This window comes from Arachis hypogaea, chromosome 12 (assembly GCF_003086295.3).
Source record: "Arachis hypogaea cultivar Tifrunner chromosome 12, arahy.Tifrunner.gnm2.J5K5, whole genome shotgun sequence".
Classification (NCBI taxonomy): domain Eukaryota; kingdom Viridiplantae; phylum Streptophyta; class Magnoliopsida; order Fabales; family Fabaceae; genus Arachis; species Arachis hypogaea.
The window spans coordinates 59,576,135-59,599,620 of NC_092047.1; the positions used below are offsets into that span (position 1 = coordinate 59,576,135).

At 35.0% G+C, this 23,486-nt stretch overlaps 1 protein-coding gene and 1 pseudogene across 1 annotated transcript; both read left to right on the forward strand.

Moving 5' to 3' along the window:
* The first annotated feature begins 777 nt into the window (after positions 1–777).
* On the forward strand, positions 778–2,663 carry LOC112727415 (uncharacterized). The gene has a single exon (XM_025777156.3). The coding sequence runs from the start codon at positions 1,038–1,040 to the stop codon at positions 2,451–2,453; it is 1,416 nt and encodes a 471-aa protein (XP_025632941.1). The 5' UTR covers positions 778–1,037; the 3' UTR covers positions 2,454–2,663.
* A 16,583-nt stretch (positions 2,664–19,246) lies between these two features.
* LOC112730059 (indole-3-acetic acid-induced protein ARG7-like) lies at positions 19,247–19,987 on the forward strand (annotated as a pseudogene).
* Positions 19,988–23,486: the final 3,499 nt, after the last annotated feature.

Below are 23,486 nucleotides of genomic sequence, written 5' to 3' on the forward strand. Positions count from 1 at the left end.
GACTTACTTTTCTTTGCTGGTTACATGCTGGTCAGAATTTAACAAAATATTATGTATGTATTATTCTTAGTATTATTCTTTAAGTATTATATATGTATTACTCTTTTTAAGTGTTGTTATCTCATTACCTTTTATTTATAATTATAGCATAAAATTTTGTGTGATAGGATGTTACAAAATCCACCGATAGAAATTTACCTATAGAAATTAAACTTCCACGCAATTTACTTTCTTCTCCCGCCCTTCTTCCCTACTTCCTTCATCTGATGCAAACAAAGCCCGAGAGAATTCCATTTTGGTTAAGTTTCTTAAATGTATATGGTATGTATATAGATATCTCTATTCATACATATATATGTCTTATTTTATATAAATTATACTTAATATAGCATATAGCTATACATCAGGCTTTTTTGGTTCAGCTATATATCATATATCCCTAACAACAACAAAAAAAAAAAAACCGTTTAAAATGTAGTTTTCACATCCAAACCATGTTTGTTAAATGTTTAATGTGTTATTATAAGTATATATCCCTCAACGTCAGCAACAAATTAGTGTAAACGAAAACAAAATAAAAAACTGTCCCCGTTCCCCACCTGCTTTGCGATCTAATTATGGAATTAATTAGTGATTCCATAGTTGTAACTAGTGAACATTTACTATATATGTCGGAATTGCTCAAGGTTAATCTTGCAAAATATTGCGAGATTCTAACAAGGTTAGTCTTGCAAGCTAGCTTTGCCAAAACAACAACTCTTAATATAGAGAAATCACAATAACAGAATTTGTTGTTTCATCACCGAAATTGATGGCTCCAAATTAAGCCTTGAAACCTCTTCAATTTCCCCTCCCATTCTCAGCTCATTCGCCTTCATGTTATAACAAAACCTGTAAATAAAAAAACCCAACAAGAACCTCACCTTCATATCCTTTCATCATCTTCAAGGTTAAAGCAATAGAAAAACCTCTTTTAAAGGCTCAAAACATTTAATACAAATCATCTCAATTCTCTCATATTGCAATCTCGACATTACATGTCTAACATTTTGCCATCTTACCAGCTTCTAGAACTCAATGTCATATCCGCGCAAGACCTAGCCCTGGTGGGCCGATCCATGCGAAGCTACGCAGTGGCATGGATTGACCCCGACCGCAAACTTTCCACTAGGGTGGATTCCCATGGTGGGGTTAATCCAACATGGAATGACAAATTTGTCTTTCGCGTCGACGAAGATTTCTTGTATGACGAAGAGGCTGTAATAACGATAGACATCTACGCTATACATTGGTTTAAAGATATTCACGTAGGCACCGCCCACGTGCTAGCAGCTGAACATATGCCACCTCCCACCACCACTCGTCCGTACCATAACACCCACAAAAATGCGGGTATGCAGTTTGTAGGGCTGCAAGTTCATCGACCCTCGGGTCGCCCCAAAGGAATATTAAACGTTGGTGTGGCGGTTCTTGATAGCACAATGAGGAGCATGCCTCTCTACAACCCCACAGCCGTTGGATACCACCATGATGACATGGACATTGATCAGCTCAACCTTCAACAAGACCCTACGAAACCCAAGCCCGAGCTTCGGCGCACGAAGAGCGACACAAGCTCGATGATTGGGCCGGAAGCCGTGGCTCACGAGAAGCGAACCAAGGTTAAAAAGGGGAAAGCGAGTTCCGTGGTCACGGCATCTGAGGTAAGCCTCAAGAGTAAGAAAAAGGGTGGCTCTACTTTGAGTGGATCGGATGTTAGACCCAAGTCAAGGAAGGGTAAATCTGAGAAAGTGAAAAAAGCTAGCAAGCTTCAACGTTCGCCTGAACCAAACATCATAAACAATAACTACATTGGCACCCCGCAAAGGAAGGGTGCTGGATATGAAGTTAATCAATCACCAAATCCGCAATATTGGAATTCTCCCGCTATGGCTTATAATAATATCAACAGAGGTGGCGTCCGAGCCACTCCATTGCATGGAGCCACCCCATTGCATGCATATGCAGCAATGAATGCAGCTATGGAATACGGTACCCCGTACAGATCCGATTTGGGCCGGCCCATGATGACAGACTCAGAATTGGGCCCATCAGCCTCTGAGGTTGCGGCAGCCGTTGCGAGACAGCCGGTGGAGGAGGGGGACACTTCTACAATTGGAGGGTGGAGCTTGGACGAAAGCGTTGAGGGGTTGAAGCCGAGGGTGGAGAGGTGGCGGACGGACCTACCGGCAGTGTACGACAACGGTGGAGACATTACTTCGACCCACTTCACAAAGTCCAAGAAAGACAACCATTCACGTAGACACACAGATGGTGATGATGAGGGCTTGTTCTCTTGCTTTAGTGTTATTTGTGGCGTTGAGTGTTCCATTGTTTGCGGTGGTGATCGGAAGAAAAAGAAGAAGAATCGTCGTCGTCGAGCTCAGTCCGCAGATGATGCAAGCTTTCTATGAGAAGGTTTAGGACTTCGGTTGCACTACATGCTCGTTCGTTCAACGTGAATGGATAAATGGGAATGGTCTTAAATGTGTAATTTCTGTATCATTATTATTCTTTTAATGTTTACCGAATTTGTTTATTAATATAATACTCTTTCTCAAACTTGAATTTCTGATTATAAAGAATTTGAAATTCCCTTTTGAAATATATTTGGGTTGATTTAATATTTCACTTTTAATTCAATGAGTAAGATTTCCCTATAAAGTAGCATAAAGTAAGTTTAATTCGATGGCCATTTTCCTTAATACTAATTAATGTATACATAGATCTATGTCTATATATCTTATATTTTACACAATAAAAAAATATCACTAATGAGTCATAATCTTTTGATTAGCGAGTGATATATATATATACTGATTCTCTTCTCTTTCTAAATGTTTAGGATCAATAATTTTTTTAAAAATATCCGAAATTCTTTCAATTCTATTCTAATCATAAATCGACAAAAAATGATATCGAAGAATGAGAGAAAAAAAAATCCCCGAAGTTTAGATTAAAGTATTATATAGTATTGTCTTCTGCTTATAAAATCAGTTGTTGCATATGTTTGTGATGGATGAATAAGATGAAAGTTTTAACCTTTTATTTAGTACTGAGGGATTTACAAGAAGAAAAAAAAATAGTACGGGTACAAATGTACAATTCTGGTGAAAGAAGAAAAAAGAGTTCAATTTTGTATAAATTTTGATGAACAGATTAAAATTTTGATGAATACCATTATTTTATGAATTTTGATGATCGATTAAAATGTATTATATCAACCACCCCCTCATCATTGAAACCATTCAAAATGTATTCAATTTTTATCTGGATCATGGATGTAGTTTGCTATTTATTATTATTCTTATTTTTATTTTTTTGGTTGATTCTTCTAGTGTTTCATCTCTTGTTTTTATTTTTTAATTAATTTTGAATGTGTTTCCATACAAATTAAAATAAATATAAGAGAGAAGGGCTATTTTGGTTATATAGAAGTGCTACACTGTATGCAAATTGAAATGAATATAAGTGGGTCTTTTAACTTTTTTTTGGCAATATCTTTTAGCGGGGGTTAGAATTGTGCTAATTATTTTGTCAAAAGTGGATCTTTAAACTTTCTATGTATGATCATGATGCTTGGTAAATTACTGTCAATCAGACCTCCATGTAATTGCATTTGTGACTTGTTTGAGATATGGAAATAAAGGCTTATACACATGATTTTTACATATTTTAAAACTTTTATGACTTGCAAAAAATTACTAGAAATAACGATTGATTTAGTAATTGGTATAAAATTTTTAGAAAAAAAAAATGTTGGTCGCTACACCATCGTTAAGTTTCATTCGCCAACTGATTTTAACGATTAACGAAAATAGTCACTAATAGCAATCAATTTAATGACTGATAATATTTTTCTTTGAGGTCGCTAAAATCAATCGCTATTTTTTAATTTAGCAACCGATTTAGCAACCAAAATAAAAAGTTAGTCTTTAATTTTTTTTATAACGTCCTGATTTTTCATAATTAAATGACATTTTGACGAGTCGTTTCTGAACTCTACAATAAAATAAATGATAATATGATTTTGTTATTATGTTATTTATTTATTTGTTTTATGTGCTATAATTATAATATAGTTTAGATAATAATATTATTATTATCGAATTTGATATTTGCTGATATTAGTAAATATCAATACTCTTTAATGAATTTGACATTGTTAATGCTTCATCGTATATTTTTTTATCATTATATTACTAATGTTATTTATATTAGTAACTTATATATTTAAGTCTACATATATTATTACTTTTGTTTTAATATATCTAAGAAAAAATATAGGGTACCAATATATTATCGGGCCTGCTACACATACAAGCAAAAAGGCCTTACAAGTGATACAAGCCCCCAGCCCACAATCCTTCCACACGCGCAGTGAATAACATTGAATGGAGCGTCATTTACACGCGCTCTACCCAAACGGTTGCACTTCGCGTAAACCGCTCCTTAATGGCGCACTCTTCCACTTCTCAAAGCCATTCAAACAAAACTCAACAGTTCCATTTTCGAGCAACATTCGAAAGCGAAGATATACAACTCGTCGCTAAGATTCGAAAATTCCATCAACACAACATAGAACTCTCGATCGAGAATCTCCAGAAAAAACGAAGTTATAATACTGAAGGTACGTTACGTTACTATTTTAGTCATCCTGTATACATTCCACATTTCGAAATCGAAGAACTAGGTTTTACTGTTCTTCTACATTGTTGTACGTTTTACTGTTCTTCTTGTTCTACGTCTCATTTTACAGTTAATAATGTTCTACTTGTTCTAGGTTTTACTGTTATTTTTGGTTCTATGTTACACTGTTCTTCGTAGTTCTTCTAGGTATCACTGTTCTTGTTGTTCTAGTTCTACTGGTAACTGATTTTTGGGGGTATATTCGGTAGTTTGGTGGGTGTATATGGAGTAATTTGTTGGGTGTATATGGCATAAATTGTTGGGTGTATATTTCTGAACTGTTATATTGTAATAGTCAGCAGTTGCAACTGTTCTTATATTTGCTTGTCCATGGGTGTATATTGCTTGATCTTGTAATGTTGCTTGACCTTGTAAATTATTGCACGTTTGAGTGATATCTGAATGATATATATGGGTGTATATAAGTCATATCTATGGGTGTATCTAACTCATATCTATGGGTGTAACTGACTCATATCTATGGGTGTATCTTACTGATGTCTATGGGTGTATTTTTCATTTCAGAAAAAATGGCAGTGAGAAACCAAGCCAAAAAAAATGTAAGAACAAATATTTGTCTTAGATGAAATCAGTTTTATATAATACAAATATATCTGACTATAATTTGGTTTTTGTTTACAGCAAACCAAAGACCTTAAATGCGCAACACATCTGTTAAATGAGAAATTCAGAAACATGAGTGAGGAGAAAACAATGATTGTGAGGGATTTGGAATTCGGTGGTTTGATGCACATCCCGCCACTAAGGGTGCATTACCAACTATTAAGGGAGTTGGCTAACAACTTCAAATTAGGGGAGAACAGACTGGAAACTGGATACGGTTCTTTTAAAATAACACCAAAAACAATAGGTGATGCGCTTGGCATCAACGCATCAGGTAACTCGCTAAAAAATATAGGTGTATATTAAATGATGCTTGGGTGTATTTAAATTGATGCTTGGGTGTATTTGAACTGATTTTCATACTATGTTATTTTTCTTTTTGTAGGAGATCTATTTCCTCAAAAAGTCAATTATAAGAAACTTTCTGAGGATGATAAAGAAATTTTTAGAAGATTCCAGGATAAGACCCTCAAAAGTCTTACAGATGAGATGATGGATATTGGCGTTGGTAACGAACAGGATCGCCTAATGTTCAAGAGGATTTTCATCCTCTATATACAAATGGCATTCCTTTTACTAACGACAATAAACAAAATCTCACCTGTGCACCTGACCCCAATTTTTGAGATGGACACCATAACAGAGCGAAACTGGGGAGGGCATGTTTTGAGTTTTATAATCAAGGGCATAACTGATTACAAGGACAAAAAGAAAAAGGCAATTGATGGCTGCCTCTTTGCCTTGATGATAATTTACTTTCATCTTTCTAAAAATAAAGACAAAAAAAGGGCAGAAAGACCTCCAAAACCATGGATTGCTAACTGGAGTAAGGAGAAGTTGGTCGAAAGAATGAGGGCGGAAATAGAGAAAAATATGGTAAGTGATCATAATATGTTGGGTGTATTTTTTTACCTGAATGTTGCTAACTAAAATTTCTAATGTTTCAGGGGATTGTAAAAATGGCGGAAACAAGAGAAAAAATGAAAAAAAAAATAGAGAAAAAAGAAAAAAAACAAGAAATAAAAAAAACAAAAAAAAGGAAGGCAAGTTCAACATCGTCTTCGGAGACAGAAACAACTGATAATGACAGTTCTACCTCTGAGTCTGAGACTCAAGAAGACTCAGAGGATTCACCAAGAAAAGAACCCAGCAAAAAAGGAAAAAAGTAAGTACCATACTTAGGTGTATTTTCTTTATAAAGTTGGATGTATTTTGTTTATCAAGTTGGGTGTATGTTGTATATCCAGTTGGGTTTATTTTGTTTATTAAGTTGGGTGTATTTTGTTTATTATGTTGGGTGTATCTTGTGCATTCATTTGGGTATATTTTATATCTTTAGTATGTTTTAAATAATGATTGTTTGCCTTCCAGAATGGACTCCAAAAAAGGAAAGAAGAGTCAAGAGGATTTTGATTCCGAATCCGAATCAACTGATGAGTAATGTTCTGAAATTATTACTCCTTTCTTTTAGCTTTATTATCAAGATTTCATGTATTAAAAGAGTGTCTCTTATTAACTTATAGAAGCGAGGAATCATCACCGGTGAAAAAGCAAAAAAAAAAAAAAAAAGAAAAAGACACAAAGAACACCAAAAAAGTAAACACTTCTTTGGATAATATTTTGTGATAAAATTAATTTTTATTTCTGATTCATAATTGTTTTTTCCACCCAGGACACAATCTAAAAAGAAAAAGGTTGTTGTTGAGCATTCATCTCCTGAAGAAGATCAATCCTATCATGGGTACAATACTTTGTAAGCTATATTACCGTCAATCATTAAGATTATTTTTGTTAACATCTTCTTTTATGAATGTAGTGACAGATATGAAATAGGAAGTGAAGATCTAGATGAATTATTAAGGGAAAACAATGAAAATTCTGCTGCACAGGGGTATGTCTTGTTGGGGTGTATATTTCAGATTTTAGGGTGTTTTCTTTGCTAATAATTGTTTCTTGTTTCGCAAGGAGAAGGAAGCTGACCTGCGATCGATGGAAGGTCACTATGTCCCCTCTGAAACGTAAGAAGCTTTATTTGATAAAATCTTGTTATCATGATTTAATTGTAAGATATTTTGTTTGAATAACATGAAATCTGTTTAGAATACCGGACGTAAATTTGGGAAGTGATGATCCTTCCTCTCAAGGACTCACAGAACAAAGCAGCGTAAACAGACCAGCAGAGAGCATGTAATTTCTGTTTCAAATAACCGTTACTTTTGTTCTTTTATTACCTTCTACTTCTAATTCTGTATATATTTTTTTTAGAAAAAGGCCCTTTATTGTCTTATTCGAGAAAAACAGGCAGGAAAAAAAAGCAAAAACTGCAAGTATGTAAGTTCTCAAAAAACAAAGCCTGTCTTTCTTATGAATTGTTCGGGTGTATTTTTGACTTTCTTTGGGTGTATTTTAGGTTGAGTCTGGTTGAAGAGTCAGCCAGTGAGTCGGCTGATTCGAATATGATGGTTGTGAGGGAAGAGACACCGTCCGAAGGTCTTGCAATGTGAGTTTTTCAAGAATATTTCAACCTTATAACCTTTTTATTTTCAAAGCCATTGTTAACCTTTCATTTTTCTTCTTGTTTAGAGTTCCAATTCAAGTTTGTCTACCAGTGTCCCAAACAACCACTGAGCCAGAATTTCAAGAAACACCTGAGACAGAATATGAACCAACCCCTCTGCTACAAATTGAAGGACCTACAAAAACGTAAGAAATAGTATTGGGTGTATATTTTATTACAGTATGGGTGTATATTGGGTTACAGTTTTGGTGTATTTTGGCTTACAGTTTGGGTGTATATTGCTCCTAAATAGTTTTTTTATCTCATGATTAATTTTATGTACTGTGCAGCACTCCTGAACCCCCCCCCCCCCAACAACTTGAAGAAAGCACACCCACACTTCCCCCAGCTCCATCTAAAACGTAAGTTTATCAGAGTAAAATCAATGTATGGGTGTATATTGGCTTACAGTTTAGGTGTATATTGGGTTACAGTTTGGGTGTATATTGCCCCTGAATAGTTTTTTTTTTTACGTCATGATTAATTTTATGTCCCATGCAGCACTCCTGAACCCCCCAACAACTTGAAGAAAGCCCACCCACGCTTCCCACAGCACCATCTAAAATGTAAGTTCATTAGAGTAAAATCAATGTTTTGGTTATCATCTGTATATTCTTATTCTTATAATATGTTATACATGATCACGCAGTAATCCAGCCCCAAAAGACGCTGTTGCGTTGATGATGATGGCACGGACAGCATCGTACGTTCCTAAAATGGATCCGATGCCATCATTCAGCCTTGGCTTCACTCATTCCAGCCAAGAAGAAACAACAACGCAGGAGGGAGCGTCAACGCAAGATGAACACAGGGCAAAAATTCCAGAAACCCCAAAACTGCTGGAACAGTTAGAGGATCTGGTACATAAAATTGCAAGTGGTGGGGTGACAAAAAAAATAAAAACTTTTGCCGATTCCAAAGGAGAGTGGGGCAGAGAGTTTCGAGAAGTTTGAAACTCCTGTCAGGCTGAATTTAAATACTACTGACATGAAACAGAAATGCTACCACTGGGCTATACGAGTAAAGACCTACGCAGATGGGCTAACTGATGAGTTTGATAACGTCTGCAGACTCCAAGCCCAAGATATATACACTTTGTCAAAATTCCACCTTGCATCACTCGCGCCTAAATCACATATAGAAGCTGAGGTAATATTACAACAACTTTAATGTTTTTATCACCAAAATTAACTACAATCCTGATTGATGTAAAATTGATTTCGGCATCTTTTTTTCTAGATTGTCACTGCCATGTGCTTCATCATAAACCAACAAAATATTCAAAGGTTTCAAGAAGAAGTATACTATCTCCCCCCTGATATAGTGGTAAGGGTTGCTTCAACGAATTTTGGGTGTATTTTCTTCATACCTTCGGGTGTATTCTTTTTCTTATATTGGGTGTATTCTTTTTATTCATTTGGGTGTATTTTCTGTGTCCAATTGGGTTTCAATTGTTTATTCGTTTGGGTGTATTTTCTAGATTCATTTGGTTGTTCACAATTTTTACAGAACATGGCCCTTGCAAATCATCCAGACGGCGTATTCTTACAGCCTAAAAACGATAAGCCTTTCAGGGTGGAAGACTACCCAATGTTCATACCCTTCTTGGACCTTCAAAAATTAAAATCGCATCGTTATGTAAGTTTTCATTTCTAAAACTACTTATTACCATTTTTTACTTACATGGCAAATAAACTAAAACAGTGTTCAATCTGAACATATTTTAGATATTTGCACATGTTTGCCATTCACATCATTGGTGGTTATGGATCGCTGATACAAGAAAGAGGAAATTTTATATAGTCGACCCATTACACAACAAATCTCCTTCCGATGCGAGAACTGCGCTGAATAAATTTGTTGTAAGTTGGTTGTGTTCTGTATATATATAGTTGGGTGTATTTCTATTTAATATAAGGTGTAACTATTAACTCCTTTGGGTGTATCTTTTTATTGAAATTATTCATGTATTACTGATCTGTTTTGTGTTTTAAGGAATACGTAATTTCACGAATTAAAGTATATGCTGGGGGCACCTCTGAAATCAAAGGACATGGACAGAGAAATTGTAGCACCATACCTTAAGATCTCGGGCCAAAAGACAAGGTATCAATCTTTCACTCTGAAAATTAAACTTTCCTATATGTAATTTATAATTTATTTTTCTGTTTTCAGCTATGACTGTGCTATCTACGTATTGAGGTGGCTTGAGATATTTGAGCTCGCAAACATTAAGAGGCAGAAGTATGAGTGGGACAATTTGACCCAGGTAAATATGTTAAAAACTAAATAACTCTGTATTACATTACTCAATTAACATGGTTGATTAAACAGAATATTCTTTTTTACTGTAGGACGAGGTGGACCACTTTAGAGTAGAATATGCTTCCCGAATTCTATTTCATGACATGAATCTAGACAAAGATGAAGCCATTAGGGGAAGTAATGCAATCAGACTGTCCAAGCCATCCTCGTTGTTATTGAGTCCATATTGTCAGATAGATTCTCAGGATGTTGATACTACTTAATGTAAATGTTATATAGTTTGTAACAAATGGAAGACATGTAAATATTTGACAATTATAATGCAGTTTATTGTGAAATTTCTTTCAATAATTAAACTCTGTCTGCTGTATTTAAAATGTATGAATTACAGGTACTATAATATGAAGGAAAATATCAAACCAAAATATACACCCATAACCTGCCATTTTTTACACCCAAAGAAAGTTGAATATACACCCAAAAATCTATCACCCCTGATACTTTATCCCTAAGACCCTGAACCCTAAACACTTAATACCATCCATATGCAAACTGTATTTTATAACATAAAACCCATAAAATGTTGTAAAAAAAACAAACAGTATTTTATAACATAAAAATAAGGTTCTGAAGTATATATATGTATATATATATGTAAAATGTGAAATACAAGAAAATTCAAAAATACACCTAAACAAAGAGTTATCCGCTGCTGCTGGTACCCTGAACTGATAATTCATAACACGTGCTTGATATTGGCTGGAATTTGAATGCACCACTGATGCAGCGTCAAAGAGGTTCAACTGAATATAAGAAACTCACATATTAGCTAAACTATTAATGAGAAAATTAAACTCAATCACCACGTATTTAAAGAACATCACTTTTACCTCGTTTAAAGCTTTTGTTTTCTTCTTCTTTGTGGCATTTGCAATCTGTTTGTCCAACTTTGAACCTAGCCTATTTTTTGGACGTCCTCTTGTTCGAATCCTTGGAGGGCTTTGAAGCTCGTTAACGGATTCCAAGTTGGCGTCTTCGTGAGATAAAGAAGATGTGCCCTTCCTTTTGGCTTTCAATGATTCCATCTCAACCATGACGTTATCGTACGCACGGTGCAGAATTGCAGTCAGCTCCTCAGATTCGGATGCAAATTCACAAATATTTTGCGAACGAAAAACCAATTAGTCAAACCTCTTGCTTCTTGGCTCCAACAGTGGCTCGTCGTGGTTGCTCTTGATGTGTGTGTGTTGCCTCTTTACCTTCTTGCTCCATCGTTCCAGTATATATCTCGGTGACACTTGGCTTACTTGTTCAAAGCTTAACACGCTTAGTGCGTGACGGCATAATATCCCTCTCGACTCAAATAATAAGCATTGGCATTTTACCTCGGCTGCTACTGAGTCGTAAGTAACCACAAACTTGTTGAATATTAAGCTGAAAACTTGTTCTCTAACTTCGTATACTGAATAGCCTAGAGCGGAATTCGTTAATCTAGTGATGCAATTTGCCTTTCCTCTGAATTGTGCTTGCACTTCCCTAAACTTTTGATGAGTGTACACATCTTGAAACTGAGCTTCAATGGAGGATTTGGTTGCACACGGTATGACCGTATGAAAATCTGCAGCATTTGATTCTCTCTCTACTTGCTCCCTGCTTCCGAGGCAATTATCGTATTATTTGACGAATTGAATAAGCGAGCTGTTCCGGGTAATAAACTTGTTAAAAAATGAATGTATGCTCTTGCTCCTTTGTGTACTTCTCATCCCTGCCCAGAAGTGGTGATCCAGATAAATTAGAACCCATATATGACGGTCTTCATAGAGATCTGCAGAATACACCCAAACATACACTATGAATACACCCCAAAAAAACATGCAATTTACACCTCTGCTGCATATTTTAAACAAACATTACCTGAAAGCCACTTGTTGTCCACAAGACCAAAATTCAGTAGAAAATCATTCCAATTCCTATCAAATGAGTCTTTGCTATGAGAGTTTCAAACAACTTGGCTCATTTCTTGTTCGATTTCTGCATGTCCCTTGTACCCGTTTAATTTGCTTGGAATCTTCTTCATTATGTGCCAAATACACCAACGGTGAATTGTTGTTGGCATACAGGCCTCTAAAGCCCTTTTCATTGATGCGCATTGATCGGTGAGAAACCCTTTCGGAGCGTTTCCTCTCATGCAACGAAGCCAACATTCAAATAACCATTTGAATGATTCAATTTCTTCGTTTTTCATCAAAGAGCATCCGAGAAGTGTTGACTGACCGTGGTGATTCACCCCGACAAAAGAACCACAAACCAAATTATACCTGAAACAAATTAAAATAGTGCAGAACGGAAAATCATTAGATACACCCAACAAATGCTTTCTATACACCCAAAAACACCCAATATACACCTCTGCCGCGGATTCATAAAAATATATTAATTTAGCATCATAAACAGGGAATGTTTGTTACCTGTTTGTATTGTAGGTGGTGTCAAATGAAATAACATCTCTGAAATACTCAAAGGCAGCTCTACTTCTTGCATCGGCCCAAAAAGCCAGCTTAATCGATTGATCCTCCTCGAGTTCAAGCTCAAAAAAGAAATTCTGATTCTTCTCTTTCATTCTTAACAAATATTTCCCGAATTCCTTTGCATCTTCTTGTTCGGAAACATTCCGCACTTCTCTCGTAATGTAATTTCTTACATCCTTTTCGATAAAATTTAACTCGCGGTGACCCCCGGCAGCCGCAACAAATAATTGGTAGGTTTTTCTTGGTCTAATACCGGCCTCCTCGTTATTCTCTATTGTACGACGAATGGACATGCTTAGTTCCCTATGCTGTTTGAGCATCTCTGCTTTACTTGGACAGCAAGGGTGTGAATGATCCAGCACAACCTTTGAAATGATCCAAGCACCAACATCCTTCAATGTGTGTATATAAATTCTTGCAGGACAGTTTAAACCGGCTGTCAGATTGGTCTTCTCGGTCAGAGATATTTTAGATTTCCATTTTCCCTCTCTGCTACATGTAATCAATTGATTCTTAATCTCGTTTCCCTTCCTATTTGTGCTCCGAACTCTTGTAAAAAAATCTGCAGCCTTGGCATAGTTCCTGTAAAATTTTTCAGCATCTTCAAGGGTGGTAAAGGTCATTCCAACCTTCGGAACAAACTGGTCATCAACAACAGAGAGAGGCTGCAGAATACACCATGTCAAAAACTAAAAATACACCCAATCATTGCTGATATAATACACCCGAACCGCAACAACTCAACTAAAATAACAAAAAAAAATCATAAACTGTAAATACACAGGCTGCAGAATACACCATGTCAAAAACTAAAAACACACCCAATCATGTCTGATATAATACACCCGAACGACAACTCAGGTAACATAACAGAAAAAGCCATAAACTGTAAATACACCCACACTTCTCACAAAAATACACCCAAAAAAGTTCTGATCTACACCCGAGCGTCTGCTATAAATTCCAGATAATTAACCAAAACTAATACATTATAGTCAATCCACATATTCATGTTAACGTGTTAGTTTTACAGTCAATGTTCACGAATTATTCAGCCACACAATGCTATTCAAATGACTGCAACAAAATTCAGAGTAATCGTATGTAAATCAAACCTCAGGAACTTCATTAGATTCAAATTCATAATCCACTTCGCCCTGATTCAGCTGACAATCTGAGGTTGAATCATCCATAATCTTCAAAACGAGTTCAAACTTTGATTTCAGAAAACAACAAATCAAATAGAAAATGAAGCTGGAGTTGCAGAGAGAGGAACTAACGTAAATGACGAAGAACATACCAGTGAGAAAGGAGGGGAAAAGAACGATCGAGAAGAAGGAGGGAAGACGCGCGAGAAGAAGAACGAGCAAATCTGAAAATAAGGAGAACGAAGAAGGAAACAAATCTTTTAAATTTGGTAGTTATATATACGCGGGATCTTATATAGCGCGTGTATTGGACGTATGTGTAGCAGCGCGTTTTTTGGGTTTATTGCTTAATAAACTTGTAAAGCATACAAGCCCTAATGGCTTGTATGCAGAGCTTTTCTGATATATTATATGCCAACTTATTGCCAACAATAATTAATTATTATATTTTAAATACATATATAAAGAGACACATCCAGAAAATATATCTATAAAAACACTTCTATTAAATACAATCATAAAAAAGACATTTTTATTTGACATATCCAAAAAGACACTTCTATTAAACACAATTATAAATAAGAGTTGACAGAAATTGACAAAAATGCTATTAATAACGTAACGAGACCGTATATCTAATTCTCATAATTATCCATTTAATATATTTATAACTTTAACCGCTCAGCAATCCTAAACTTTGACACCCAACCCCCCACTTTTGACACCTAATCACCAATAACCCATTAATAATCTTTCAGTCATGCATGAGTTCATTTTGGAAAAAAGAAAAGAAAGAGAACCGAGAGAGAGAGTACGTGAACTCCATGCTAACCCTTTTCCGAGTTTCGTAACTCCGATAAAAAATTTCAATAATGATAACTTGTTTGGTCAATTTAATTATCCAATTATCACTATAGGATGATTATCAGCTTCAAGGACCAGTCCCTATATTTACCTTGTCCCATTTTGCTTTCATCTGTCTTTGAAATCTCTATGGACCCTTCCCAGTTTGAACATGGTGATCACTGAAATGTGGCCTCTGAAATGACAATTGGGATTGAAGCTTATCCATATTTTAGAAAAGATAAAAAATAAAATAGAAATATTAATCTAGTTGTATTCCATAATGTGATGGTAACAATGTATGATAATGAATTATTTGGCTTATGTTTGTGCAATTGCCTTTGATAAAGAAATATTATGACAATAATCATAATCAATTGGACACCAAAAAAAAAATCATAATCAAGTGTATAATTATCAATCGTGAGAATAATCTTTTTAAATAGATTTATGTGGTGTTAATTTCTATTTCTTAAGTATTATGTGTCAAGCTTTTAACAAAATTCAGGAAATATTATTTTGCAATGATGATTGAATTGGAAGAATATGGGAACAACAGATTAACAAACAATTTTATTCTGTGTTGCAGAGACCATGAACCTCATTTGTTGTAGAAGAATCTAGTAACAAATTGGCTAAAACTGTTTCAATAGAAATGACTCAAGGACAAATAAGGAACTATAGTTTCTATGAAAGCAGATAGTCTGATGATATATATGAACTGAAGCTTGAAAATGCTACTGATGAATAAACTTGATTTCATTCATATTTGAGCACAAGCTAAATTTGTTTAAATAATATCTTGTCATGAATTTCTCATTTATCAAATGATTGATATAAGGAAGAAATCAAAATATAAAATCTCAAAAAGAAAGTGCTTCTGTACAAGTTACTCTCAACTAATCTATTCTCCATTAGCATGATTTATAGCCTACTCAAGTGAGAAGTGAGGTTTAAGAACTCATCCTCCTCGCATGGAATTGTGAGACCGCCATTCGGATGATCATAACCGAATTCTTCTTCTGCTTGGTTTAGCAAGTCTTGAAACAAAGGTTGGTTCAAGTATGATATAGGAATTAAAAACCTCTTCATTTTATCTCCAACATAAACTGCAAGATAGCCTTTTGGGACATCATTGCTCTTTGTTGCTTTTCTAATACCTGGTATGCCGAAAGCCATTGTCTTTTTAGGAGTAAGAAATATTTGAGTTTTTCTAAAACTTGTAATACTTGAGGATATGTGAATGATTGGTGTTGCTTCAGAACACAAGAAGTGGTGTATATATAGTTGCTAGGATCTTCAAACCAATTTCCTGAAGAGAGAATCATGAATAAGATAGGGTCTACCAATTGACAATGTATTATGCATCACAAGAAATCACATGATACTGTCTTGAAGGTGTTAGGAAGTTCATTGAGAGTGCATACCCCACTTCTTCATATAATTGCCAACAGATTAGCCTCTTGAAATTAATGAGCTCTACATCACATGAGTGCATACCTTACATAATGCTTCTTTCATGCATTATACTACAGCTACTCCATTAGTTAGTAGACATTCTTTAGACATCTCTCATGTTTATTCAAATTGAGATTGCTTCTAAGAATGAAATTGTAAGCCTTGACTATGACCTTATCCATTAGCTTTGAAACTATTGGTTGTGAGCCAGTATGAACCTCAGCTTTTTCTAGTACACCAGATTATAAGCAGTACCAACTGGAATTTGAAACCATGGGGAAACATGTTCCAATTACACTTCCTCTTGCATATATATGGTGTACCTAGCATTTGATTGCAAGTGGCTGCTTTATTAGCCATTCCTTTACAAGGTGGGGTATACTTTCTCAAAAGCTGCTTAATCCTTGATAGAGGCCTCTAAGACAGTACCATGTGATCTCTCATGTAGTGATGTGTATGCATTCCTATCATTTTCAAAAATCTTTTATGTTAGAAATAGTTTTCCAAAGAATCTTAAAATCTATAAACACACTTGCTCTTGCCTTCAAAAACAACACAACTCATTGGCAATCTTAAGTGTCAAACACTTAAAAACACATTCTTCTTAAATCGGGAATTTTTCCTTGCTGTTATTCTTACATACATCTTTAAAAAAATGGGTTTCCGTTTACCTGTTATTTGAAGGACATCATCATTCTCAGCTAGCCAAGCAACTTCTAAATCTGTGGAAGTCCCAAAGGGGCATTTAGCAGTGTATGTCGGAGAGAAACAGAAGCGGTTTGTGATCCCCATTTCATACCTGAACCAACCTTCAATCCAAGAGTTGTTGAGCCAAGAAGAGGAAGAGTTCGGATATGATCATCCTATGGGAGGTCTAACAATTCCTTGCAGTGAAGATGTCTTCCAACAAATCAGTTCTCGCTGGGATTGACGATGAATCTCACACTGCAGGAGACTAACATAGATTAGTATACACATTTTGTAGAATAGGCAACTTGTAATTACACATTTTTTAAGTAAATGAAAGAAGAATGACCATTACTATGACAAGTTCAAAGTGTTTCCTCTGTTTTTTTTTTTTTTTTTTTTTTTGGTTTTATCTTCTCTCTACAAACAGAACATCATGCAGTATCTAGTATTAAGCTGCCTGGTGTAAGAAAAACCATACTTCATTGCTCATTTGTTCTCATAGATTGCACTAATTCAAAGTATACAAAATTATAATATTTTAAATAAAAGAATATGCATGGAAAACTATAGCTAAAGAAATTTCTTACACGGGATGTATAGCTCATTTATTTATATATGTCTGTTCTCTTATTTCTTCATTGAAGTTTTATCCATGCCTTAATATTTTCCAAAAGCATGTCATGTGTTGCACTTTACTGATTTATGTGCTATTTTCGTCGGCTAACAGAAGTTTTACTTGATAAATTTTATATTTATTAGGCTAATAGGGGATTTAGACTTTGTGATTTTAGTGAGGTTCAACCAAAAAAAACTATTCACATGGTTCCTGCTTTCTGTAGAGGATATACTAATGAAACCATATTTCATGCCCTCCAAGTGCAGAAGAAGTTGGGATATAGTCACAAAATGTGGTTCTCTCTTGGCATCCTATCCCTTTATTTAAGAGATTATGTGATATCTGCAACATAAGAAGTAATCCATTAGATCAGCTTTGTATTTAACCATTTATTAGCTTCTCAGCTGTCTCTTCCTAAAGGTGGCATCAGTGTTTGGCAAGAACTCTCAAGTTTCAAGTAACTTTTCATAAACACAAGCAAGACAATACCGTGTGGCCTCTCATTAGACTTTTGGTGGTCTTGGATTTATTAACTGCTTTTGAAATGTTGAAATTGATTTCCAGTTATATGGTTCAATAAAATAAATTGGATTCAAAATTGGATAATTAAATGTTCCATTTTCACTTTATTTTTCTTTTTTTGAATTCTGAATTCTGAATTCAATATTGCTTTTTTTATGGTTTTATAACCACAAGAAAATTGCTCAAGTTTGTGACATTCAATCATGGAATGTCTCAAGCTTGGAATGCCTCTTCCTTTGCTTTTAATATAAGAAAACTGAGTTCTTAACAGATTTTCAATTGTACTTTCAAACAGCTATTCGAAATTCTAATTTAAATGAAATGAATCATCAACTTCAGTCAATGTCTTCAAAACAACGTTGAATTTAATTTTGACTTGCTGCATAAATATATAAGAGATCATTCAGCTTCAACAAAAGCCAAAAATAAAAAGTATAGAAAGAAGTTAACAAATGAGATGCAATAACTTTCTCTCGTTCATTCATTTTTACACTTTCAAAGGAATGATACAATGAAGAGACCAAAATGGACAATCTTCAAAACAAAAAGAAAGAGCCTTCTGTACAAATTTGTCTCAGCTAATCTATCTCAGTCTCTATGACCCAATTTACTGGCCACTTAATTCACAAGTGAGGTTCAGGAATGTATGCTCGCTGCAAGGAATAGTGAGACCGCCAGTTGGGTGATCATAACTGAATTCTTCTTCTGATTGGCTTAGTAACTCCTGAAATGAAGGTTGGTTCAAGTAACATACAGGAATCACAAACCGCCTCATCTTATCTCCCACATAGACTGCAAGATAGCCTTTTGGAACATTAGTCCCTTTTGATAATACTTGGAATGCGAAAAGCGATTGTTATTGAAGATTTTGTTTGGGAGAAGTATGTGAGTTCTAATACTTGAGGAGATGCAACTGATTTGTGTTGGTTGAGAACACAAGAAGTAATGTATATATAGCTGCTATCCTGAAGACATAATTTTAATGAAGCTGTAAAATGGGGTCTACAAAGTGAGAAATGATCACAAGAGATCACATGTACTGTCTTGGATATCTCTATCAAAGGTTAGGTCTCTATCTATCCACTTGTACTTGTGCTAAAGCTACTCCATCAAACATGTTTCTTCAGATAGACATTTATAGTTCTGAAACACTGTTATGAGGCCAGAAGAGAACCAAAAGTTGGTCTCACAAGCCACTATGGACCTCAACTTTTGAGGTACACCAGATTATAAACAAAACTCTGTGGTATTTGCAAACCATGGGCAATTAGATTTTCTCTTGCATACATGAGTTACAATTTTTTGGCCTACCCTCTATAATGAGGACAATAGCATGTGATCTCTTACATGCCTTTGTCTCCTAATATGTCCCATCTGATAGCCTTCCTCCACCAATCATTCAAGTAGCTACATGTTTATAACATATCCTTCCATCTATATAAATATTCATGGTTGCAAGCATTTAGGACCAACACAATTCATTCACATCCTCAAGCAATAAGAAACTCAAAAGCTTGTATCTTATTTACAAGTCATTTCTAAGACTAGTCTTTCATCAACACATACCAAAATGGGTTTTCGTTTAGCTGGTAGCAGAAGAAAGCTTCATTTAATTCAAACCAAGCATCTTCAAAGGCTTTGGAAGTCCCAAAAGGCTATCTTGCTGTCTATGTTGGAGAGAATATGAAGCGGTTCGTGATTCCCATTTCGTATTTGAACCAGACATCATTTCAAGAATTACTAAGCCAAGCAGAAGAAGAATTCGGATATGATCATCCAATGGGTGGTCTCACTATTCCATGCAGTGAGGAAACCTTCTTGGACCTCACTTCTTGCTTCAACTGACTGTATGTAATTCCAAAGGAGACTGACATAGATTAGTTGAGACACAATTTTGTAGTGGAAACTAGTAGCTATCATCTTAGTGAGATGTCAAGGATGTAAATATATATCAGATTTTTTTTTGCAATTTCAATGAATTTATAAACTTCGTCACTAATTACTTACAGATTCAATTTACTTGGTATATTCTCTTCAATTATGTTTATTCCTTTGTTGTGTTGCTACTACTGTGGTATTAAAAAAATGTCTATTAACTAATAATGGAATGCTGCAGAATTTTACTTTCTAAAGCACATAAGCACTCCACCATGAGAGAAGCATATGGTTAAATTTCATAAATTGGATTCAAGTGTGGATTTCGGATATTCAATGTTACCTGCATTTTGAGTTATCGTCATTTGTTTTAGATACACTAAGTTATTTCTCAAGAATATTATGAAAGTAGTGTCATTGATGAAATCCAAATTCTATCATTCTCTGCTGCAACTTCTTCCAGCCATCTAACTAAAATTGATGAAAAGTAACTCTTGATTGGTTAAGCCCTTGATTGAATCCTCATTGATGCAGAGCAAATAAGCAAATCATTGGAGTTCTTGAAATTCTATCAACATAAGGGATAGATTTTATCAGACAACCCTCAGAGCTAGTCTCTGACTCTCTTCTTCTTCTTCTTCTTCTTTTAATTTTTAAAACAACAACATGGAAGTGCTTCTTCTTCCTTTACTGTTAATATAAGAAAACTTAGTCCTGCCCTAAACAGATTTACGATAGTGATTTCAAACCACTGTTAAGAAACTGTAACTTAAATGTTTGAACGAAATGAATCATCAACTTCTGCAAACATAGTTTAAGTTTTTCACTGGAACTTAGATCTGATATTTTTGCATAAATAACAGATAATACAGAATAAAACAAAAGCCAAAAGGTAGTTTTAACAATGAGATGCAATAACTTTCTCATTCATATAACATTTTTACACTTTCAAAGGAATTATACAAGGAAGAAACGAAAATGGAAAATCTTCAAAGTAAAAAATTAGGAGCCTTCTGTACAATTGTCTCAACTAATCTATGTCAATCTCTGTTAGTTGTTTATTGGCCACCCAACTGAGAAGTGAGATTTAAGAACTCATCATCACTGCATGGAATTGTCAGACCACCAGTTGGATGATCATATCCGAATTCTTCTTCGGCTTGGTTTAGTAATCCTTGAAATGAAGGCTGGTTCAAGTAACATACAGGAATCACAAACCGCCTCATCTTATCTCCTACATAGACTGCAAGATAGCCTTTTGGAACATTAGTCCCTTTTGAGGCAGAAAGTGATGCCTTTCTAATACCTAAAATGCGGAATGCCATTGTTTCTTCTTGTTGTTCAAAAGAAAAAGAAATAGATTGTTCTTGAAGGATTTGATTGAGAGAAATATGTTAGTACTGATACTTGAGGAGATGCAATTGATTTGTGTTGTTTGAGAACACAAGAAGAAGTGTATATATAGTTGCCATCCTGAAGAAATAATTCAGATGAAGCTGTAAAATGGGGTCTACAAAGTGAAATGATCACAAGAGATCACATGGTATTGTCTTGGAGGTCTCTTTCAGGGACTTGAAAGTTAAGTGAGAGTTCATACATCATACCCCACCTTCTGACATAATTGCCAAGAGATTATGCATGTCAAATCAAAGACATCTACATTAATGCTTGTTCAAGCATTGTAGTTATACTAAAGATACTGAATCAGACATGCTATAGACATATCTCATGTTTCTTCAGATAGACATCGCTATTGACAATGAAAGCTGTAAACCATGGCCACAACTCTGAACCAAACTTAGGCACATCCTCACAAACCAATATGAACCTGATTTTTCAAGTACACCAGATTTTTAGAAACATATCTCTTGGAATCCGCAAACCATAGACACCATGATCTAATTTGTGTTGGCTTCCTCTTCATAAGGTAGACTTTGAATTATGTACTTATAACAGGTTTGGGAAAATCCCCTAAGACAACACCATGTGACCTCTTAAATGCCCTTGTCTCCTAATAGGTCCCATTTCATAGCCTTCCTCCACAACCAACCATTCAATTACCCATTTTATTACATATCCTTCATCTATATATATATATATGTTCATGGCTGCAAGCATTTGGCAACAACACAAGTCATTCACATCCTAAAGCATAAGAAACTCAAATACTTGCATCTTATTTACAAGTCATTTGAAAAACTAGTCTTTCTTCAACACATACAAAAATGGGTTTTCGTTTATCCGGCATCGTAAGAAAGGCATCATTTACTTCATCTTCAAAAGCTATGGAAGTGCCAAAGGGTTATCTTGCAGTTTACGTTGGAGATAAAATGAAGCGGTTTGTGATCCCTATATCATACTTGAACCTGCCTTCATTTCAAGATTTGCTAAGTCAAGCTGAGGAAGAATTTGGGTATGATCATCCAATGGGTGGTCTCACAATTCCTTGTGAAGAAAATGTATTCTTAGATATCACTTCTCGCTTGAGTTGATGCTAGCACCATCAAGATTAGGCTGACTTAGAAATAGATTAACACAATTTTTGTAGCAATTTCTTACCCTGAGAAAGATTTTCTCCATTTTTTCTATCCTACTATGAAACTCAATGAGAAATTTACTCACATAAACAAATGTCTCCCATTTTCTCCTTAAATCTAAATGCACTGTTAAGTTCAAAGGCAATAATAAGCTGAAAGTGCGGTTCATAAAATCAATTTTCATGGTCTGGTTTACAATAAAAGAAAAGGGAAGCAGCAGATAACTTTCATGATTTAATATGATGTACTTCTAAGTAAAAAGGTTATTATAAGAAAAACAGTAACTAAGTATGAATTTGCATAATATTAGTTTTAATAATGTGAACGTTTTTTGTCAGTTCAAATCCAATTATCACTGTAGGATGATTAAACAGCTTCCAGGATCAGTCCATGTATTTGCCATGTCCCACCTTACTTTTATCTGTCTTTGAAATCTCTATGTTCCCTTCCCAGTTTGTACATAGTGGTCACTAAAATGTGGCCTCTGAAATTACAATTGAGATTGAAACACTAATCCAGTTGTATTCCATAATTTGATGTTAACATTGTGTGATGAGTTACATTTGTTTGCTGCTATCAGGTCCCATTTCTTCATGTGACTGAGGCCCCATTTTTTCTATGACAGATGATTCCTCAATTTTGAGTCACGCAGCATCCTCACATGTTTGGTTTGAGGGCCACAACAAAATTATATGCAAGTGACTGGCTCCTCACTGATCCATATTCACCACAAAAGCATTTGAAGATATCATAATCCACTTATTCATTGCTATATTTCCTTCTTTCCAATAATGTCAGTTTAACAAATCAAATAAACTTTAGATCCAAAGTAGCCAAATAGACTAAGGGCCAGTGACTTGTATATCAGCTGTCATGAGTATGAAGCTAAAACCATTATCCAACTTTGCACTTTTGGTATTTCTTGGTATGATACAATGGTTCTTACAAAAATTCAGAATAATCAAGACGAATCTAACTGTTGTATGAATCTTTATCCAAGCAAATAGAAGGAATTCAATGCATGTATAAGTCTAAATCCGTAGTCTGATTGGAGCATACTTTGAACTTTATGAACATATATACACTGGCATGTTA

Bases quoted from the DNA above. Each gene is read 5' to 3' on its own strand.
- LOC112727415 (XM_025777156.3), top strand. From the start codon at position 1,038: ATGTCTAACATTTTGCCATCTTACCAGCTTCTAGAACTCAATGTCATA.